This window comes from Ailuropoda melanoleuca, chromosome 11, assembly GCF_002007445.2.
Source record: "Ailuropoda melanoleuca isolate Jingjing chromosome 11, ASM200744v2, whole genome shotgun sequence".
NCBI classification, from domain to species: Eukaryota; Metazoa; Chordata; class Mammalia; order Carnivora; family Ursidae; genus Ailuropoda; species Ailuropoda melanoleuca.
The window spans coordinates 105,644,257-105,662,328 of NC_048228.1; the positions used below are offsets into that span (position 1 = coordinate 105,644,257).

The 18,072-nt window shown below is 54.5% G+C and overlaps 2 protein-coding genes across 2 annotated transcripts in view; both read right to left on the bottom strand.

The window, feature by feature from the left end:
* C11H4orf50 (chromosome 11 C4orf50 homolog) overlaps positions 1–8,191 on the bottom strand; it is a 55,015-nt gene extending 46,824 nt beyond the window's left edge. Inside the window, 2 exon segments of the mRNA XM_034672146.1 lie at positions 2,876–3,274; positions 6,303–8,191. Coding sequence (XP_034528037.1) covers positions 2,876–3,162 — 287 coding nt within the window. The 5' untranslated portion in view covers positions 3,163–3,274; positions 6,303–8,191.
* Positions 8,192–8,380: 189 nt separating this feature from the next.
* JAKMIP1 (janus kinase and microtubule interacting protein 1) overlaps positions 8,381–18,072 on the bottom strand; it is a 129,465-nt gene continuing 119,773 nt past the window's right edge. The window contains exons 21-23 of the mRNA XM_034672150.1: positions 12,758–12,823; positions 9,684–9,759; positions 8,381–8,517 (exon numbers count right to left, since the gene is read on the bottom strand). Coding sequence (XP_034528041.1) covers positions 9,709–9,759; positions 12,758–12,823 — 117 coding nt within the window. The 3' untranslated portion in view covers positions 8,381–8,517; positions 9,684–9,708. The remainder of the gene's footprint in view (positions 8,518–9,683; positions 9,760–12,757; positions 12,824–18,072) is intronic.

Sequence of the window (18,072 nt, forward strand, 5' to 3'; positions counted from 1 at the left end):
AACCAGACGGCCTGGGTGGGGCCTGCCTGCCCGTGACAGGTGTCTTTACGATAGGGAGGCAGGGGAAGGTTTGACAAGGAAGGTGAAGGCCAAGTGAGCCCTGAAGCCAGGTGCTACCCTGCTGGTTTTGCAGGTGGAGGGAGGGGCCAGAAGCCAAGGGATGCAGCCGTCTTGCTGGAAAAGAGGAGAAAACATTCTGCTACAACCTCAGGAGAGAGCATGGGCCCCCCAACAAACTTGACGTTTGCCCCAGGATGCCACTTTAGGACTTGGCCTCCAGCCCTACAAGATGATGCATGTCTGTTGCTTTAAGCCACCAAGTTTACAGTATTTTGTTTTCACAGCCCTCAGGAACTGACAGACTCACAAATAGGAAATAGATGATGAAGTACCATTTTTCACAGATTAACGACCAGTTAAGCAAATATTAATACGCAGTGCTACAAAGTGCCATGAAGCCGGGAGACCCCACCAGGGCAGCAGGAGAAATGGGTGGCTGGGTTCAAGTCCCAGCCCGCCGACATGGCTGGACATGTGGGTGACTGTGGAGAGATCACTTAACTGCCCTGTGCCTTCATTTCCCCATCTATAGATTGAGGATAAGGCTATCACCTGATTTTTGGTATTTTTTAAGTATTAAATATGTGAAAATTTAAACAAACATGTGAGCAGTGCCTGGAACCAAGTAAACACTCAATGAGTGTAGAGCTACTGATAATTTTGTGGCATTTAGGTTGGAAATGAATATGCATGATCGATAGGGTAGTGAAGATGGGAGTGGGTTTTCTTTCCCAAATTTCTAACAACACTGTTTATTCTTTTTATTATAAATATTTCTTTAAAGATTTTTATTTATTTATTTTGGGGGGGGAGAAGAGGGAGAGAGAAACTCAAGCAGACACTGCGCTGATCATAGAACCCCACGTGGGGCTTGATCTTACGACCCTGAGATCACAACCTGAGATGAAACCGAGAGTCAGGCGCTTAACCAACTGCACCATCCAGGCACCCCTACAATAAATACTTTAGAATTTTAACACTTTCATCAAAGTGAAGCCCAATGTACACTACCAACATTTACCATACCCTAGCAAGACGACACCCATGATGAAATTAACCCATTGTGCATTCAAACCCTGGCTTCCGCTCTTAGTTACCCTAGATAATGCAGTCCATCCTCCCTGCCCCAGCTCCCCTCATGCAGGATGGTGTGGCCCACCTTCCAAAAATGGAGGACACAGCCCACATTTCCCCACAGGCGGGTCCAGGATGCCCCCTCAAGAGCAGCCTCACCCTGGGCCCCAGCCCCAGAAGCCCCCTCCACTCCATTGCTTATGGTGCCCCCAGGGCTCTCCTTGCATGGAGGGGTCTCCTTCAGTAAGGGTTTCCTACCATTTTCCCCAGGCCCGATAACTTTCTGGTTTTCACTGTCAATCTTTTCGGAGAAAGATTTGAATCCACAACCATGTGGGGTTACACTGCAGCTCTCTCCAGGGCTGGGACCTTCCCTGGGTCTCAACCCCCAGGATTTATGTTATGGGCTGATTTGTGTCCCCTCAAATTTGTAGGTTGAAATCCTGCCCCCCAGAACCTCAGGATGTGACTGTATTTGGAGACCGGGCCTTTGCAAAGGCAGTTGAGTTAAAATGAGGTCATCTGGGTGGGCCCTGATCCAATCTGATGGCGGTCCTTACAAGAAGGGATTAGACACAGGCACGCACAGAAGGACCACCGCATGAGGACACAGGGAGAAGGCAGCTGTCTGTACACCACAGAGAGAGGCCTCTGAAGGAACCAGGTGGCCACACCTTGAACTTGGACTTCCAGCCTCCAGGACTGTGAGACAGTACAGCTCTGTTAAGCCCCTCAGTCTGTGGCACTCTGTTAAAGCAGCCCGAGCAAACTAACATAACTCAGCACGTCACTCTGGGGTGGGCCAGCACAGGCGGCAGAAGGAGTGAGAATGAATGAACGAATGAACGAATGGACAATCGCATAAAGTAACAAAACAACTTTTCTGATATGCAAATTTCTTCCTGTAAAAAGTCTTACAAAGAGGAAAAAAGATAAAAAGCACATGTAAATACACATTTAATGACTTGCCTTTATTAAAATGTAGGAAAATACAAGAAAATGGTGAAGTCCCAGGCAAATCCAAGACGCTTGGCTGCTGGGATCATGGTAAACCTTTCAGGATGGATCCCAGCCATTACTGTCCTGCATTTCTATGCTGGGTTTCTCCCGACACTCACGCAGGACCCCACCTCACTCTGCTGGCCTCGGTATCAGATAACGGTCAGGAAAGAGCACGGGCTTGGAGGAGGACCTGGGCTCACATCCCAACCTCTGGACCCCGTTGCCTCCACAGGAAAACAGAGCCCAGGCCAGGAATGTCAGCGGTGAGAAACAAGTGCAGAGAGTCTGCTATAAAGATGACGGAAGAGCTAAAAGGCCAGACAGAGAGGATGGGCAACCCAGAGATGAGCCACTGCCAGGCGCCCCTCCTGCCCCTGTGGCTGGAGGGACATGCGGGGAGGGGGCAGTGATACTGGGCCCAGGAACTGGCCACCAGGCAAAAGAGGACCAGAGAGGAGCCTGAAATCCTGGCTGAGTCACTCACAGCAGGACAGGGGAAAGCACCCCGGCCTCTCCCTTCCTCCTCCCTTCGGTGCCTCCCATCGACCGGACCCCCATGGAAGCAGGCTTAGCCCCTGACATGCCAAGCAGAGGACGGGACAGAGGAGAAACCAGAGCTGGGGCTGCCCCGGGCATCTGTGTCCCCAGCTGCAGAAACAATCAACACACGGATCTAACCCCATTAGGATGCCCAGGATGCATTAAATACACCAAGAGAAGGTCCAAACGCCATATTTACCTGCTCCTCAGCCCGGACTCGGACATCACGTACTTGTCCACAGCTGCCCACAGCTTCTGCTCAGAGGATTCCAGCTGCTTCCTGAGCGTGTCCGTATCCATGTCTGGGCTTCCAGCTGCTCCGTCCGCAGGACGGCCCCGCTCCTCACCACTGTCCTCTGCGTCCTGGAATACCCAGCACGTGTCGATCTTCACATCAACATTCATTACGTCAAACCCATCACTGCTGGGGGCTCTGACAACATAGCTGAAACTCTTCTCAGTCCGTCCTGTGGCTGTGGGCTCCATACCGTACAAAGGTCACAGGTCAAGACTTAGTAACGTTAAGTGGATTTGCAACACTGACTTTCTAGAGATTTCGAGATGGCTGCAGGGCCTTCAGATTGTGCAGGAGAATACCCTTTAAGGAGGGCAAGAACAGGTGAATTATTCATGAGTGGGCCTTGGGTTTCATTCACACGCGTCATACAATATGAACGAACGCCTCTCGGTTTACAAGCCGGCATGCCGGAACACACCCAAAGCAAGAAAACATTGCAGAGAAGTCCCTTGGAATTAAATGCTTAATGATGCGCATGGAGAGGCAAAATGAAATTTCCAGGCAGGACCATCAGAAATACAAACTTTCGGGGGGCACCTCAAGTTCCACCCTCCTCTAAGAGTGAATGAAGCTCTATGCCTCCTCCCTGAGGACAGAAAATGTTAATCAGGGACCTAGAGCTAGTGCTGCACTCCGCGTATCACCTGAGATCTCGGTCACGTCACCCTAGCTGGTTCAACTGTGCCGTAACCCTAGGAGGGGGGCATTATCATACCCATTTTGTAGATGGTGAGACAGGGGCTCCAGAAGGTGCAGGAGCTTGTCCAGGCCTCACATAAAGTGCCAGAGTCAGGATTCAAACCCAGGTCTGAATTCAAAACTCGGGAGCTGAGAAATGAATGCACCATGACCCCGATAGGAGCAACCCTGTCCTGTGGGAGGCAGCCAGGGGCTGGAGGGATGGTGGACTCTAGCTGGCAGAGGCAGGCACGGGATTCTGCCAGGTGGAGGCGGCCTGAAAGTCCTGGCCCCGTGGCAGCATCAGGACAGATGAAGGGAGTGGCCGGCCCCCAAGGGCTTTCAGAGGGGAAATGAGGAAGGACAGAAGGTGGCTTGGGGCTATGTCCGTGCAGACCTTGAGCTCCAGGGCAGTCTTTGGCGTCTCTCTGGGAGCACTGGGTGGGGGGAGCTCCTGGGAATGTTTAAAGGCAGGGAGGGCCTGGTCAAATGTTGCTTTGAGGATGGAGCCCTCTGGGTGATGCAGGGGGTGAGAGGGTCAGCCTCTTGCCAGCTTTCTGACCCAGGCATGTCTTTCTAAAGGACCTGGGGACCATCTCTTCGGAATGTAAATATCCAAGGAAAATAGAACCCCATCTCCCAGGTCCTGTGGGAGGCGAGGAGCCCAACTTCAGTGGGTACCTAGCTCCAAGCCCCAAAGCCACCTTGTCATAAAGACGAGAAAAGTTTCATTCTCCTTTGTATAAAAAAATAAAATAAGATGAAAATTGAGAGGAAGGCAAACCGTAAGAGACACCGTTAACTCTAGGAAACATACTGAGGGCTGCTGGAGGGGCGGTGGGGGGGATGGAGTAACTGAGTGACGGGCATTAATGAGGGCATGTGGTGTGATGAGCACTGGGTGTAATACACGACTGGTGAATTACTGAATTCTACCTCTGAAACTAACAAAAAAAAAAAAAACGAATTAACAAACACAGAAGGTCACCCCAATGGCGAGGTCAATCTAAGGTCACCTATGCGGAACAGATGGTGCCGTCAAGTCCTATCACTGTTACCCTGAGGACGTGTGCGGAGTGGACTGCATCTGCTTGGCTACTGGACACTCTCTGCACATCTCCGAGCAGAGCACCCAGGATGAACATCACGTGTGGTTTGACGCTCCTTCAAGAATACACACGCTTCCCTTCTTGCCGACCTCGAAGGAGAGGTCTTCTGGCTTGGGAGATTTTGTTTTTAATCATCCTGCTCCAGCAGCAGCCAGTGTGCTGGGGCGACCCACAGGGCTTGTGACAGACACGGAGTGGCCAGAGACGGCGGGGTGGGGTGTCAGATGAGAGGGGATGTAGCCAGGCACCAGGACGAGACTGCCTGGGGTTGAATCTCATCTCTATTCTCAGAATCCTGGGAAAATTACTTAACTGCTGGAAATAGTTGGGGGGGCATAGTTTGGGGTCTGCAGAAGCCCCCCCAGAGCTCTTCGACAAGCTCAGGGAGGAGCATCCCACACTGGAAGGCCTCTAACAGGTTCTGGTTCAATGTGAGAAAACAGGTGAAAATAAATATGTCATTGTTTGTACTGGGACCATCGGGCAGGATTCCATGAGTCACAAACCATCTATGGAAGGTGAGGGAAAAGCTGGAGCCACAGACCCTGGGACTTTCAGCCCATAGGACGGAAGGATGGGGAAGAAGGGGGAAGGAGTGGCCGGTGGGAGGAAAGCTGATGCACTTGCTCAGATAGGTGTGGAGCTCTCCCTAAAGCACAGTGTTCATCTCTCCAAGGTGCCCAGTGCCCCCGCAGCTAGCTCTCCCCACAGGGCCTCAAACCGTGCCAGAGCCGTCAGTAAATCTCGAGCCTTTCGGATGAGCTAAGCATCACGCAGCACACGCGCCCCACCTTTTGCCTTTCACAGAAGTCCAGCTCAGACCGTGCTGCGGAGGGCAAACACATCTGTGAGCATTGGGAGCCAAAGTGAATAGGGCCAGCAGCCAAGTCCTCGTGCTGCAGGTGGGCCCCCTCATCCCAGCTGGACCGGGACTTACCCCACTTTCAAACTGGAAGTCCCGCATCCCAGACAAACGGGGATGGCTTGTCAGGCTGCACTGCTGGTCTCCCGGCCCAGAGAGCCGCCAGAATGGCAGGGACGGGACACAGTGGTGACCCCTGGACTTCCCTGTCCTGCTCCTCACAGGTTGCTGCTGGCCACAGAGGAGCCAGGAATGAGGGTGAGGGGCGGCACCACATGCCGGGAATATGGCAGGGCTCTCCCTTCAGCCCCCCAGCAGATCTGTGAGGAGGGTGGTGGGAAAGGGTGGACCCAACCCTTCTTCTTCCTGCATGAGACACTGACCTGGGGCTCGGCTGACCTCATAGCTCAGCTGCCCTGGAACCACACTCACGGGGGACTTTGGCTGTGCTAGGAGGCAGCCGTGAAGCGTGCACACCCCCTCCTGGGAGTGGAGGGCTGTGATGAAGTCCAGGTACACGTCTGCTGGGCCACAAGAGCTCTGGGGTCAACTAACTACAATGGCTCTTGGAACCGGGCCTGTCCCTGGTGGGGACCTTGGAAGCAATGCCCAGGACGGTCACAAGAAACACTGGCTTCTTCTGGGGACTTCGGGTTTCTAGCCAGGGCGGCTTCCATACCTGCTGCTGTGGGTCTCACGTCCTCGTACCTGCACTGTCTCAGAGAATGGCTCCTGGTCCCCCAGGGGTTGGATGGTCTCCTCTGCGGACAAGTCCCCCTGAGCGAGCCGTGGATGCTGCCGGCCACATCTCCTGCCAGGATCCGGGAGTCCTGCCGGTCCAACTGTCTAATCATGTCCCACGGAGACAAGAGGCGAGGTGTTGCATGGGACGTCACTCCCATCCCACGGAGGAGAAGCTAAGACTCAGCAGCGAATACTTTGCCAGTGTCTTCTGGGGAAAAGGGGCCCAGCTGGGGTTGACTTCAAAGCCAATAGCACTCCTGACCTGTTGTCTGAGTGGGAGGGCCAAGCAGACAGAACGGGGACAGGAGGGCATGAGGACCGCACTCCTGGACGCTCCTGCAACAGGGAGAGGACGGACACTCGGTGTCACAGAAATGCTTCCCAGACACCCGTGCGCACCTCCGGGACTTCTGTCACCGAGTTAGCAAAGCAATGGCTCTGTGTGCTGCCTGAGCCCCAGGGGAAGCAGATGGGCATTCGTGTTCACTCACTGCGTGGTTCCACACTCCCATCACCACCCTGGATGCTCAGATGGCCATCTTCAAGCAAAGACATCGGTTCATTGACATTTGGATGCCAAATGTTGGTACTAGATTTCAGCAGAGAACGGTCACTTCTCAGCTGTCCTGCTGTGTGTTTGCTTAGAGCCCCTGCCCCCCAATTCTTTGATTTGGTTTGGGCATCCTGCCCCATCTGGCTGGGGTACCCTTTCTGTGCCCACTGCAGCTGCATTCTCCATCCTTGGGCTTGCCCTCCTGAGAACTTCCAGCTCCTGTGCTGGCTCCCATCTCCAGCGGGTCCCCTCAGTGGCCTCAATCTCAGTCACTTGGTTTTCTCCAAAGGTTCTTTTTACTAGAAATCCTGGGATTGCTCTCAAACACAGAGCAGTGAATCTTCCAGTCCTTGGGATCAGCCCGCCCCTGCTCATTCTCCCAGGGTGATTGTCCTCTCTTTCATATTCACCACCTTCTGTTTCATTTCATCCCTCTTGATTCCACACATCTTCTTCCAGAAGTTTAGGAGAGAACGGTAATATGAGCAGGGGCTTCTCCTGGAGACACTCGCCCCCCTACCCCACTCACCCTAGAATAACAACAGAGCAACATCCCCAAGTCACTTCCCTTCTCAGGGGCTCCCTCCCGGGCTGACCCGCACCAGGTCCTGCCTGCCCTCCTTGGCTGCCCCATTCCATCTTCTAGAAGGTTCCATTCAGGGGCCAGTCTCCTGAGGTCAGGAAGGGCTCTCTCCTCCACGAATGTGAGAGAGCGGCCCTGGTGTCAGAGGGAGGCTCGTTCCCCACAGATGCTCCACGGAACATTCCACCTTCCAGCATCTTCCCTCAGCAGCGCCTTGCAGAGTACAACCAAGATGAAAGACAGCCTGGGAATGGTGTAGTCTGTGTCCACCTTCTCAGTCCTCACTCCACATGGCCCCAGGGACTGTCGCTGTGTCACACCCACAAGAGCAATGGAGCCTGTGGCCTCTTTCTTGGAAATCTGAGGCCCTTGGATCCGCCCTCCACAGTGGGTGAGCCTCCAGCCCCTCGTCAGAGTCCTGGGCTCTCTCTCTCTCTCTCTCCCTCCCTCCCTGGTCACCACCTACTGAATCAGCTGCACAGAGATCTGAAGGGACTTGCTGACCAGGTTTTGAATTTGGGTTCAGATCACAGGGACATTTGCAAGTCACTCTGGCTGACAGATTCCAGGGTACACGGAGCACAGTTCACGGAGACGTATGTACACAGGTCTGCGTCCATCTGGACACACCCCCGTGGCCAGGGGAGACATGCAGTGCAGGGACAAGGACTCTGGCCTCACCCCTGACAGTGCAGTAGCCCTCCAGTGACTCAGTTTCTAGTAATTGCACTTAGTTTCCTGGTATTCAGGTCTCTGCCCCTCGGGCTTTGAAGGTGCCAGAGTGGGGACCCAGATGTGGCCCCGACCTTGACAAAATCCACATCGTCTTCAGGGCTCCTACAGCTCGGCCAGCCAGGACCCAGCCATGGATCCCAAAGGCCTCCTCATCAACTACACGTGAATTCTGTTTTCAGTCTCTGGCTTGAAGTAGCTTGTTTTGCTGTTGAATTTTGGTTTGAGTGGGGTTGGGGTTGCTGTAGGGACTCAATTTATTCCATAAGCTCTTTTTCTATCCTGTAGGATTAAAAAATAATTTGAAGTGCCGTAAGAATCAAGGGTTAAAATGGTTGGGGAAGCCCCTGGTTTATCTGCCCCCACCTGCCCCTGCTGCTGTCCCAAACTCTCCAGCTGAGCCCACTGAGGGACCTTCCCTGACAATGTAGGGTAAGAGGAAATGGGACTCGGATGGCCTGTCCTCCAGGACTACCTCCACCCCCCATGGCCACCCCTACTCCCCATCTGATTAGACCTGGGACCATCCCTTTACTCACTACACAAACAAAGCATGAATGTGCTGAGCAATGACCTAGGCCTTGGGACACAGAAGATACAAGGCAAAGCCGTTGCGTCATGGGGCCAGGCTCAGGGCTCCCGTAAGAACATCAGGCAGGGGAGGGACCAGCAGCAGAGCTCGGCCTGGGGGTCAGGACAGCTAGCAGGCACTGTGGGCATCCCCAGAGCTCACGGGGCTCTAAGCCTGGGCTAGATTCCGGGGTGAGAATTGTAGATCCTAGGGGCCTTGGCAGACAACCCCTCCAGCCCCAAGGGGGATACTCAGAGCAAAAAGAATGGGGAAGGACGTGGGTGCCCAAGCAGAAACTTGGGTGAGAGCTGCATCCTGGGGGCCTGCAAGGCAGAGCAGGACCAGCTGCCCCATGGCTTCTGTCCAAGGTCCCTGAGCATCAGAACCAGGCGTAGGGTTAAGGGTGGGGGATGGGCAGGCAGCTGGGGGCTCTTCACACAGCCTTCCTGGGTATTTTATATGCAGGTCATGGACTTGCCCATCAGCTTCCTGCTCCTGAAGACCCCTGACCCCAGAAACCTGCTATGGTCTGGTCCACGGGCAATAGCACCAGAAACCAAAGCCAAAATATGGAAGAAACTTTGGAAAAACCACACCCCCCCCTTTTGAAGATGAGCCACAACAGGGCAACAACCGGGCCCCCACTGTCCCTTCCTCACGAAGAGCTCTCCCAACCTCCCTCGGAAGGGTGGGACTCGCCATTGAGCCCTGATGGCCCCACCCTCCACCCAGGGAGCCAGGGAGCTGAGGAATCTGCCACAGGCCACCCCCTTCCACAGAGCCTCATGGCTCAAGGAATGTTATGGTCAGAAGTGGGAAAAAATCCTCCTTTTCAGAAAATCATCATTTTTATCTGCGAAATTGAAAGGATACCAACCCGAGTTCTTTGCTCACTGAAGTCATCAAGGCCACAGAATGAATGCTAGTGAGAAAAACAAAAAAAGGAACAAAAACTATAAAATAAGACCAAAAGAAAACGAGGGGGGGAGAAAAGAAAAGAAAAAAGATGTAAGATATGTAGTATGGGATTCAGTGACACATCCCACAAGAACTACCACCCTAGGGTCGGGTTCAGGAGGTCGGGGAAGCGAGTGGGCCTCGGCAGCTGACCTCACCGGGAAACCCGCCCTCTGGAGTTCCTCCGTGCTCCCAACTGCTCTCCCCAAACACCTGGCCGACTCAGACAGACCAGGATGCTTTCGGTGCGGACACCTGGCTTTCCTGCAGACCATGGCAGGACACGTTACAAACAAGGAAGGACCCTCCCATGGTCACGGCTGGTGGCTCCCACCAAAGGCCAGGCCTGCACCTAAGGACCAGGTGGGTTCCCCCCAGACCCACCTGACCATGAGCAGAAGCCCTCCCCCCAGCACCATCCCCACCAGGGCCTGCTCTCCCAAGAGACCATTATTTAAAATCTTTTGTGCCATTCAATTCATCTGCTTTAAGAAGAAAAAAAAATAGCAGGGGGGAAAATGGCTTTAAAGGAAGGAAAAATTATACAGATCAGTTTGAAAGTAGGCTTCTCTTTCTGAATTCATGACTCGCTTTCTTCCATCTGAACCTATTGGAGCATCATCTGGGGCTTTTGAAAATCGTTCTTTTCCCCCCCTCAAAATGAGGTAATAACTCCCCTTAATTATTTGTTGAAAATTAAAATCCAAACAGACAGCCCCCACCATTTACACAAGTTTTAGAATCACTGGAGGCTGGAGCTGGGCGGGGCTTATGTGGAGTTACCTAGCTGCCATTTTCTACGTGGGGAAACTGAGGCCCAGGGAGGGGGAAGGACTTGCCAAGAGCACCTGGTGGGGTGTGGCAGGAAAGGGTTCCTGTCCACAGACATGAACCACGAGATAATGTGGCTGCAGCCATTTTCCACTAGTGGCCCCAGGAAAATGATGTGTTTGGGTGTTTCTTGTCCTACTGGCCCGACCAGGAGTCTGCCTGCTGTTTGCCCTCCTCAGCAAGTCCTTTGTGACAAAAGGAGACAGACCAACCCACACACACTTGCTTTGAGGCAAGAGGCAGAAGGGGGCTTCACACATTGCCCAGGAGGCCTCCTCACTAAAAACGCCCCCTGCCTTATTTTATGCGTGGCCCTAGACCACCTTTTAAAACTCTATCCGCCAGACAGCTGTGGTGTGTTTGAAGTCCCTTTGCTGTCCTTTCCCACTCAGTGACCCAGTTTGCCCACTCAAGTCCTAAAGCTCTGATGGGGGGCTGAGACCCAGAACCAATGTTTGCAGCCCACCAATCTGGTCTGGACCTGGGGCTCAGAACTTCACACCCCAAGCTCATGCAATCCTCACAACCACCCCAGAAGACGGGGAGAGCTGCAGGCCCCCAGGCCAGGGTGGAGGGATAAACCCTCCAGGGTTCCAGGGCCAGCCTGGGGCAGAGTTCAAACACACCTGCCTGCAAAGCCAGGTGATCCCCAGGGATTCTTGGGTGGAATTATACTTGAGATTCCCTCGGAACCTCAACACAACCCCAGATGGTTGCAGGGTGGGCATGTGGCAGATGGAGACACTAGGCATCCGCTTAAACCAGAATCCCACAGGGGTTCCCAGGGCTCTAGCGGGAGAACCCGCTGGAATCCCTGTGCTGAGCCGCCAGCTGCAACCCTCTGCTGCCCCCTGGAGGACACCTCCGGTTGTGCGGGCCAGGGGCGCAGCGGCTGGTGATGAAGGGAAGATGCAGGAAGGTGATTTCTGCATCCTCTTGGGAGAGAAAGGAGAGGAAACTTCTAAAACGGGCTTAGCATCATCTGAAGAGCTGTCCTGTCCCTTTGGGTCCACAGTGTTTGATTGCCTCCAGGACGGGGAGGGGCTGTTTTCCCATTTTTAGATATCTGCCCCAAAACCTGCCCTCGGGAGACTTGCGTGACTTGGCCCCACTTTGCCCTTAGGGGGAGCTGGCTTCCTCTCTCCTAAGACCTGCCTCAGGCCACTGAACCCCACAAATGCTCTTTCTCCTTCTTCCTCCCTGGGGTGACTGCATATCAGCTTCAAGGTTCAGACTGGGAGCCCCTCCTCGGGCACATCGTCCCCGATGACCCCCGGACGGGGCTGGGGCCTCATGTGGCTCCCACATGTGAGCTTACCCTGTGACACAGACCACGCAATGAGAGGCTCTGCTCTACTTCTCTACGACTCGCTTGGCAAACATGGGAGGTGCCCTATTCCATGGTGAGAACTGACTTGGATACAGCAACGCATACAAGCTGGTCCCTGAAGCTCAAGGACTCCATGGCCACCAGGTGGATGCGCGGGAGGTGGTAAGGGGGCACAGAGATGCCACACACGTGGTTCTGAGCGGCACTTGTCTGTCTGCCTGGACCAATGGGACGTGCTGGAGGGGCTTAGCTGGTGGCTGCAGCACCCAGGAGCCCTACTATCCCTTCCCAGCTGCGGGATCAGGGTCCAGTGTCTGAACCCATCTCAGGCCCAGTCTCCCCACCCATAAAATGATGTTCACGCAGAGAGACAAACGGGGCCAGGTGTCAACATGGGACAGGTCAGCCTCGCTTCCAGCCAGGAGGGGAGAGACTCCCTAGAACACACAACTGGGTTTTGGCACAGAGAAGTCATCTGAGCTGAAGGGGTCCATGGGACATAACCAAGCCTGGCTTATCGCTCCAGAGAGGGTCACAGCAACCCCAAAAGGTCTTCTGTGGGGGGAAAAAAGGCATCTCACCCCCACTCCACCCACACAGAAAGTTGGTCCCAAACTGCACTTTTCTTCCCTAGAAAGGCAACTGAAGAAGCTACTTATTTTGTGGATGTGCCCATCGTGGGGGGACGGGGGCAGAGAAGGGAGGCGGGGGGCAGAGTCTGTTCTTGGTGTTACAAAGCTGGCCGCGCAGAAGGACCAGACCCCACGGTGACCTGTCCCAGCAAGAAGCCCCGGGGGGGCCGGAGGGGGAGAGGCCCTGGGCTCCCCACCTACCTTTTCCTCCAACTCCTTCAGATGTCTCTTCTGGATCTCCAGCTTAGCCTCCAATTCTCGGACTCTCTGAAACACACGACCTCATGCATCAGAAAAGGTAAAATTTCCAGGTTGAAAACTTAGTCTTTACTCTTCATCGTGGTGTAGCATGCAAGCAGAGAAGCAGGCACACACGGGCGGGCAGCGTGCCTGGCTTTTATGCGCTTGCAGGCCCGTATCTCCACCGCCTGCATCCAGATAAAGGGCCCCACCAGGAGGCTCCCCAGACCCCCCGCCCTCCACCACAGAGGGTCGATTTCGCCTGTTCTTGAAGTGCACGGAAACGGAATCACACGGTGTGGACTCTTAGGACAGGATCTCTTTAAAACAGAAGCATCCCACCTGGACCAAGACATGGGGGTGCCCGGTGCAGGCTAATGAAGAGCATGGACTGGAAGTGGCATCAGAGGATGGACTTGCGCCAGACTGACCTCGCTGCAGCCGGGGCGCCCGGGCAGGGGAAGCGAGGCCCGGCAGAGGAAGCGAGGCCCAGCAGTGGCCATCACAGCCACACGCACCCCAGCCCCTTAGAAGCCTGCTCAGCACAGGATTGAGGATGGCCAACTGTCCCGGTTTGCTCAGGACATTCCTGGTTTTGTCACTGGAAGTCTGGGGTCCCCAGAAACCCCTCAGCCCTGGGAAATGGGACCGGCCGGTCACCCTGCTTGAGGCTACATCTGCAGAATGCCCCTGGGGCACTCACCCTCCCTCCGGGATTTACCAGACCATTCCTTCCAGTTCTACATGGCATCCCACCCAGGGAGGCCAGCAAGTGCGACTTTTTCCAGACAGTCACATGCCCAAGAATCACCGCTCAAGTGCTGGTACCCCACCACCACCACTGCCCAGCCGGCTGCAGCCCTGCCAGGCCTGAATGCAGATGGGGAGTTCACTCCTGCAGAGAGTGCTCGGGCTGCAGGGCGGGCGATCCAGGTCAGGCCCAATAGGCACATGGCCTCCGTGGGCCCTTAGCCAGGCCTGGAGAAGTCTTCCGTGCATCCTGTAGGACAGTGGTTCCCAAATACAGATCAGTGTCACTTGGAGGGCTTGCAAATCACTGGGCCCCCCCAGCACTTTCTGACTCAGTTTGGGGGGTGGAGCCTGAGCAGCTACATTCCAGCAAGTTCTTGAGTGATGCAGATGCTGCTTGTCTGGGGACCCACTTTGAGAACCGCCTCTAATGACACATTCATCCGCTCAACAGATACAGGTCAATATGCCTGCGGCCCTACGGAATTTGCACAGAACTCAGCTGGGGGGCACATGGGCGGCTCAGTGGGTGAAGCGTCTGCCTTCAGCTCAGGTCATGATCCCAGGGTCCTGGGATCAAACCCCACGTTGGGTTCCCTGCTGACCAGGGAGCCTGCTTCTTTCTCTGCCTGCTTCTCTCTCCGCCTCCCCTGCTTGTGCTCTCTCTGACAAATAAATAAATAAAATCTTAAAAGAGAAAAAAGAAAACTCAGCTGGACCCTGGCCTGGGTCTTGCGCCCCAAGTTTTCCAGCTGGTGGGTGTTGGGGAATCACATAATTTCTTACATCTGAACCCCTCTTCTGTGACCTCATGCCCTGAGGGTGAAATGGGGGCCCCAGGGGTTGGGAGGGAGGACCTTGTACACTACAGTATCACATGGAGGGAGGGTGACACTTTACAGCTTTCAAAGAACTTGCAAAAATCCCCCAGGAACAACTGCGCTTCGAAGAAGAGGTCGCTGCCCTCACAGAGCTTACATTCCGGCGGCGGGGGGCGGGGGGGGGGGGAAGCTAGGTCTATAGCGCTGTGGGGCAGGCGGTTCCCCAGGCTACATCTGAATGGAAGCCTGAGGACAGAAGGAGCCTGTCCCAGGCAGGGGCCCAGCAGGTGCCAGGCTGGGTCAGGGTGGGGAGGGGACACAGTAATGAGAACCAGACCACACATGGCCTTGGATTCTATTCCAAGGATGAGGGGATGACTGGGGGGGGGGGTTCAAGTAGGAAAGGGCTCCTTCCCACTCTTCAGGTGTTGGGGGCAAAGTCCCCTCCCCAGGACAGCTCACCGGGGGGTCCCCGGCCGCCCACTGTCACATCTCCCTATTTATCATTGCCAGGTGTGACTCAAGGCTGAGACTTCACTGCATTCTCCCTTCTCCCTGTTCTTGAACAGGGCCTGGCACCCGACACCTACCGGTCAGCATGTGTCGAATGAGTGACTTGCCGGGATTATTGTGACAACGTGACAGAGTGCAGAGTAAAGGTCGTGCTGGGTGAGAAAGGTCAAGTGGGGCAGATATGAACTTAGACGTGTCCAGGGCTTAGTGTGTGGCAGATACTGTTCCCAGCACTTAATGTCAATTCTTCACTGACCCCGGCTGGAGATGCTGCTGTGACTGTCCCCATTCTACAGGTCAGGAAACTGACTCAGGTTACACTGTAAGTCGGAGCAGGATTTGAATCCAAACTTGTGTGACCCAAGAGCCTGTGTTCCTAACACCACCCCGTAGCTTTCCACTGGCCGTGAACTCAGGTGGTCACGAAGGGCCACTGCTCCCCGGGGAGCTGGCTTTTACCCAGCTCTTGTGGCCTCTGGTTTTTAAAAATCCTGTATCAGCAGCTGCTACTTTTGCAAATTACAGCTTACAGACCATGTACACCTTTCGCCAAGCACAGTAAACCCATTCCTACCTCAGGGCCTTTGGACCTGCTGTTCTCTGCACAGAGCCCAGGGGTTTACCGCCTCACATCCTCTCCCGTGTCCTCTCAGCCTTTCTGACATTCTTGGTGTTTGAGTTGTGAGTTTTCTCACTGGGTTATAAGAGCATGTGCTCCACGTAAGCAGGGACTTGGCTCACTGCCCCAGCCCCAGTGGCCAGACCCGTGCCTGGCATGTGACAGGTGCTGGACCAGTAAATAACCATCGGAGGCAAGCAGAAGCCACAAAACCTCACTTTTGCTGCGCCTGTCGTCTCAGGGCTTCCTGGAAAGAATCCTCCCCTCTGCTTGGGCATCACCCTCGAACGACCAACTCCAGAAAATTCTGTTACAGGGAACAGATGTGCTCTGAAGTGTGAGCCTTTTATGAAGCCACCGAGATGCCGGCTGGGGCCACCATGCCGGCTGCTGTCACACGTGTGGTGCTCGGCAGGGACGGGGAGCAAGAAGCAGCCACACCGGGAGAGTCTGGCCAAGCATTTCCACCTGCAGGGTGACACAGGGCTCTCAAGGCAAAGCCTGGGGTGGAACTGCTCCAGACTGCCCAGACTACAGAGGACGACGCTGAAGGCCCGTTGTTAAGCCTTGCCACTGATTCAGGCACCGGGCCCAGAGGAGGGAGTAGGTGGGCGCGGTCCTCTGAATTCTATGGCCTGATGCAACAGAGAACGGGCTCACCTGGCCTGAGTCAGGGCGACAGGGAGAGGGAAGGAGCACAAGAAGGAATGAGTGTTCACTCCCTTCCAGAACCAAAAAAGCAATGAGACCCTGCTATGGACTGAACTGCACCCCCCCAAATTCCTAGGTTGGAGCCCTAACCCCCAGTGTGAGTGTATTTGGAGAGGGGGCCTTCGGGAGATATTAAGTTAAGTAAGGTCATAGGGTGGGTCCCTGATCTGCTAGGGTTGATGGCCTTATGAGAAGAGAACAATCTCTCCCCCTCCCCCTCTTCCTTCTCCTTTCTCCCCGCCCCCCCCCATTGGCCATTTGAGGGCACAGAGAGAAGGAGGCTGTCTGGGAGCCAGGAAGAGTCCTCACCGGCACCCAGATCGGCCAGCCCCGTGCTCCTGGACTTCCGGCCTCTAGGGCTGCGAGCCACAGACGTCTGTTGTCGAAGTCTCCCCTGTGGCACTTGTTCTGGCGTCTGAGCAGATGGAGACAGGCCCTCACTCCCCTCTGGAACTCACGGATCTCTATTTACGACTAACCCAACTGAGCAACTGTCATCTGCACAGAATCACCTTTGAATCCTGTAAAACGCAGAAGGCGATGCAGTGGGTCTGGGGTGGGGCCCGAGAGTCTGCATTTCTAACAGCTGCCAGGTGCCGCTGCGGCTGCTGGCCCACGGACCCCACACTGAGAGCAGGGGTGGACACCCACAGGGGTCATTATATGAAGAGAGTCCTCCTTTCCCTGAACACCCACCATGCTCCAGGCACTAGCTACTCGGTTTGCAGGTCTTATCTCACCAAAGCCTCCAAGGGGCATTTCATTCAGTGACTTGGTCAGTGTTGGCGATACACGCATCGCATCTCGGTGTATCTTCACAGAAGTGAGGGCAGTTCTCATCCTCAGGGGGAGGAAGGGTGCCTACCATTTACCTTCAGCGGAACTTTCAACTAATTTGGAAATGATCTAGAGATAAAGGAGAAGCAGTTTCGGCTTTGGGTCAAGCCGTTAACTTTCTCCATGCTTAGGTAGGTGAGCGACGGAAAAGGAAGCGATTTATCCATGTGGTCTTCACTGACAATCCAAAACCCTCGCATTTTAAAAGATTTTTCTCTCTTGAAGGGATCTTTGTCCTTGATCTTCCCAAGCAGGCAGCTTGGCTTCCTTCCTTCCTTCCTTCCTTCCTTCCTTCCTTCCTTCCTTCCTCTCTCTCTCTCCCTTCCCTCCCTCCCTCCCTTTCTTTTTTTCTTTTCTAAATCACCTGGCTCCCTTCCTTTCTTAGCACGTAGGCCACGGTGCATCCCCAGGAGTCACAGCCGAATGCTGAACTGCCCTGAGCCTTTGGGGTACACTCACTAGCTCATCATACATCCAGATAGACCGTGAGGAGCACCTTCACAAGATTTGAGCCCTCGAGTCAGGTAATGGCCTTTTGATTCAAACAGGCAAATGTCGTTCTGCTTTAAGCTGGGTTTTCTGAACAACCCTCCCAGCCGCTGCACGCTCGGTCAGGAAGCCTCACAAAGGAGGCACAGCACTGCACATCAGACAGGCCAGCACCAGCCCCCTGGCCTGTCCTGCTCCTGCTACACAGACTCATGGTCTACACTGGGCAGTTACAATAGCTGCCGACACTGGCTGCGAGCGCTTCACGTGCAAGAGTTTGTTTCAACTTTACAACATCCCGATGAGTAGACATTATTTCCATCCTCACAAGGAAACTGAGGCCCAGAGAGGTCAAGTCATTTGGTCAAGGCCACACAGCTAATACCGAGGAGAAGAGGGTTCAAAGCCACACCGTCTGGACCCAGTGTTTGTGTTTCTCAACCACTCTGCCACCCCAGACTGCCCACACCATGCTGCGCTGCTGTCTGAAATGCTCTTTCCCCCTTGGCGGCCACCTGGCATCTTCCTATTTATCT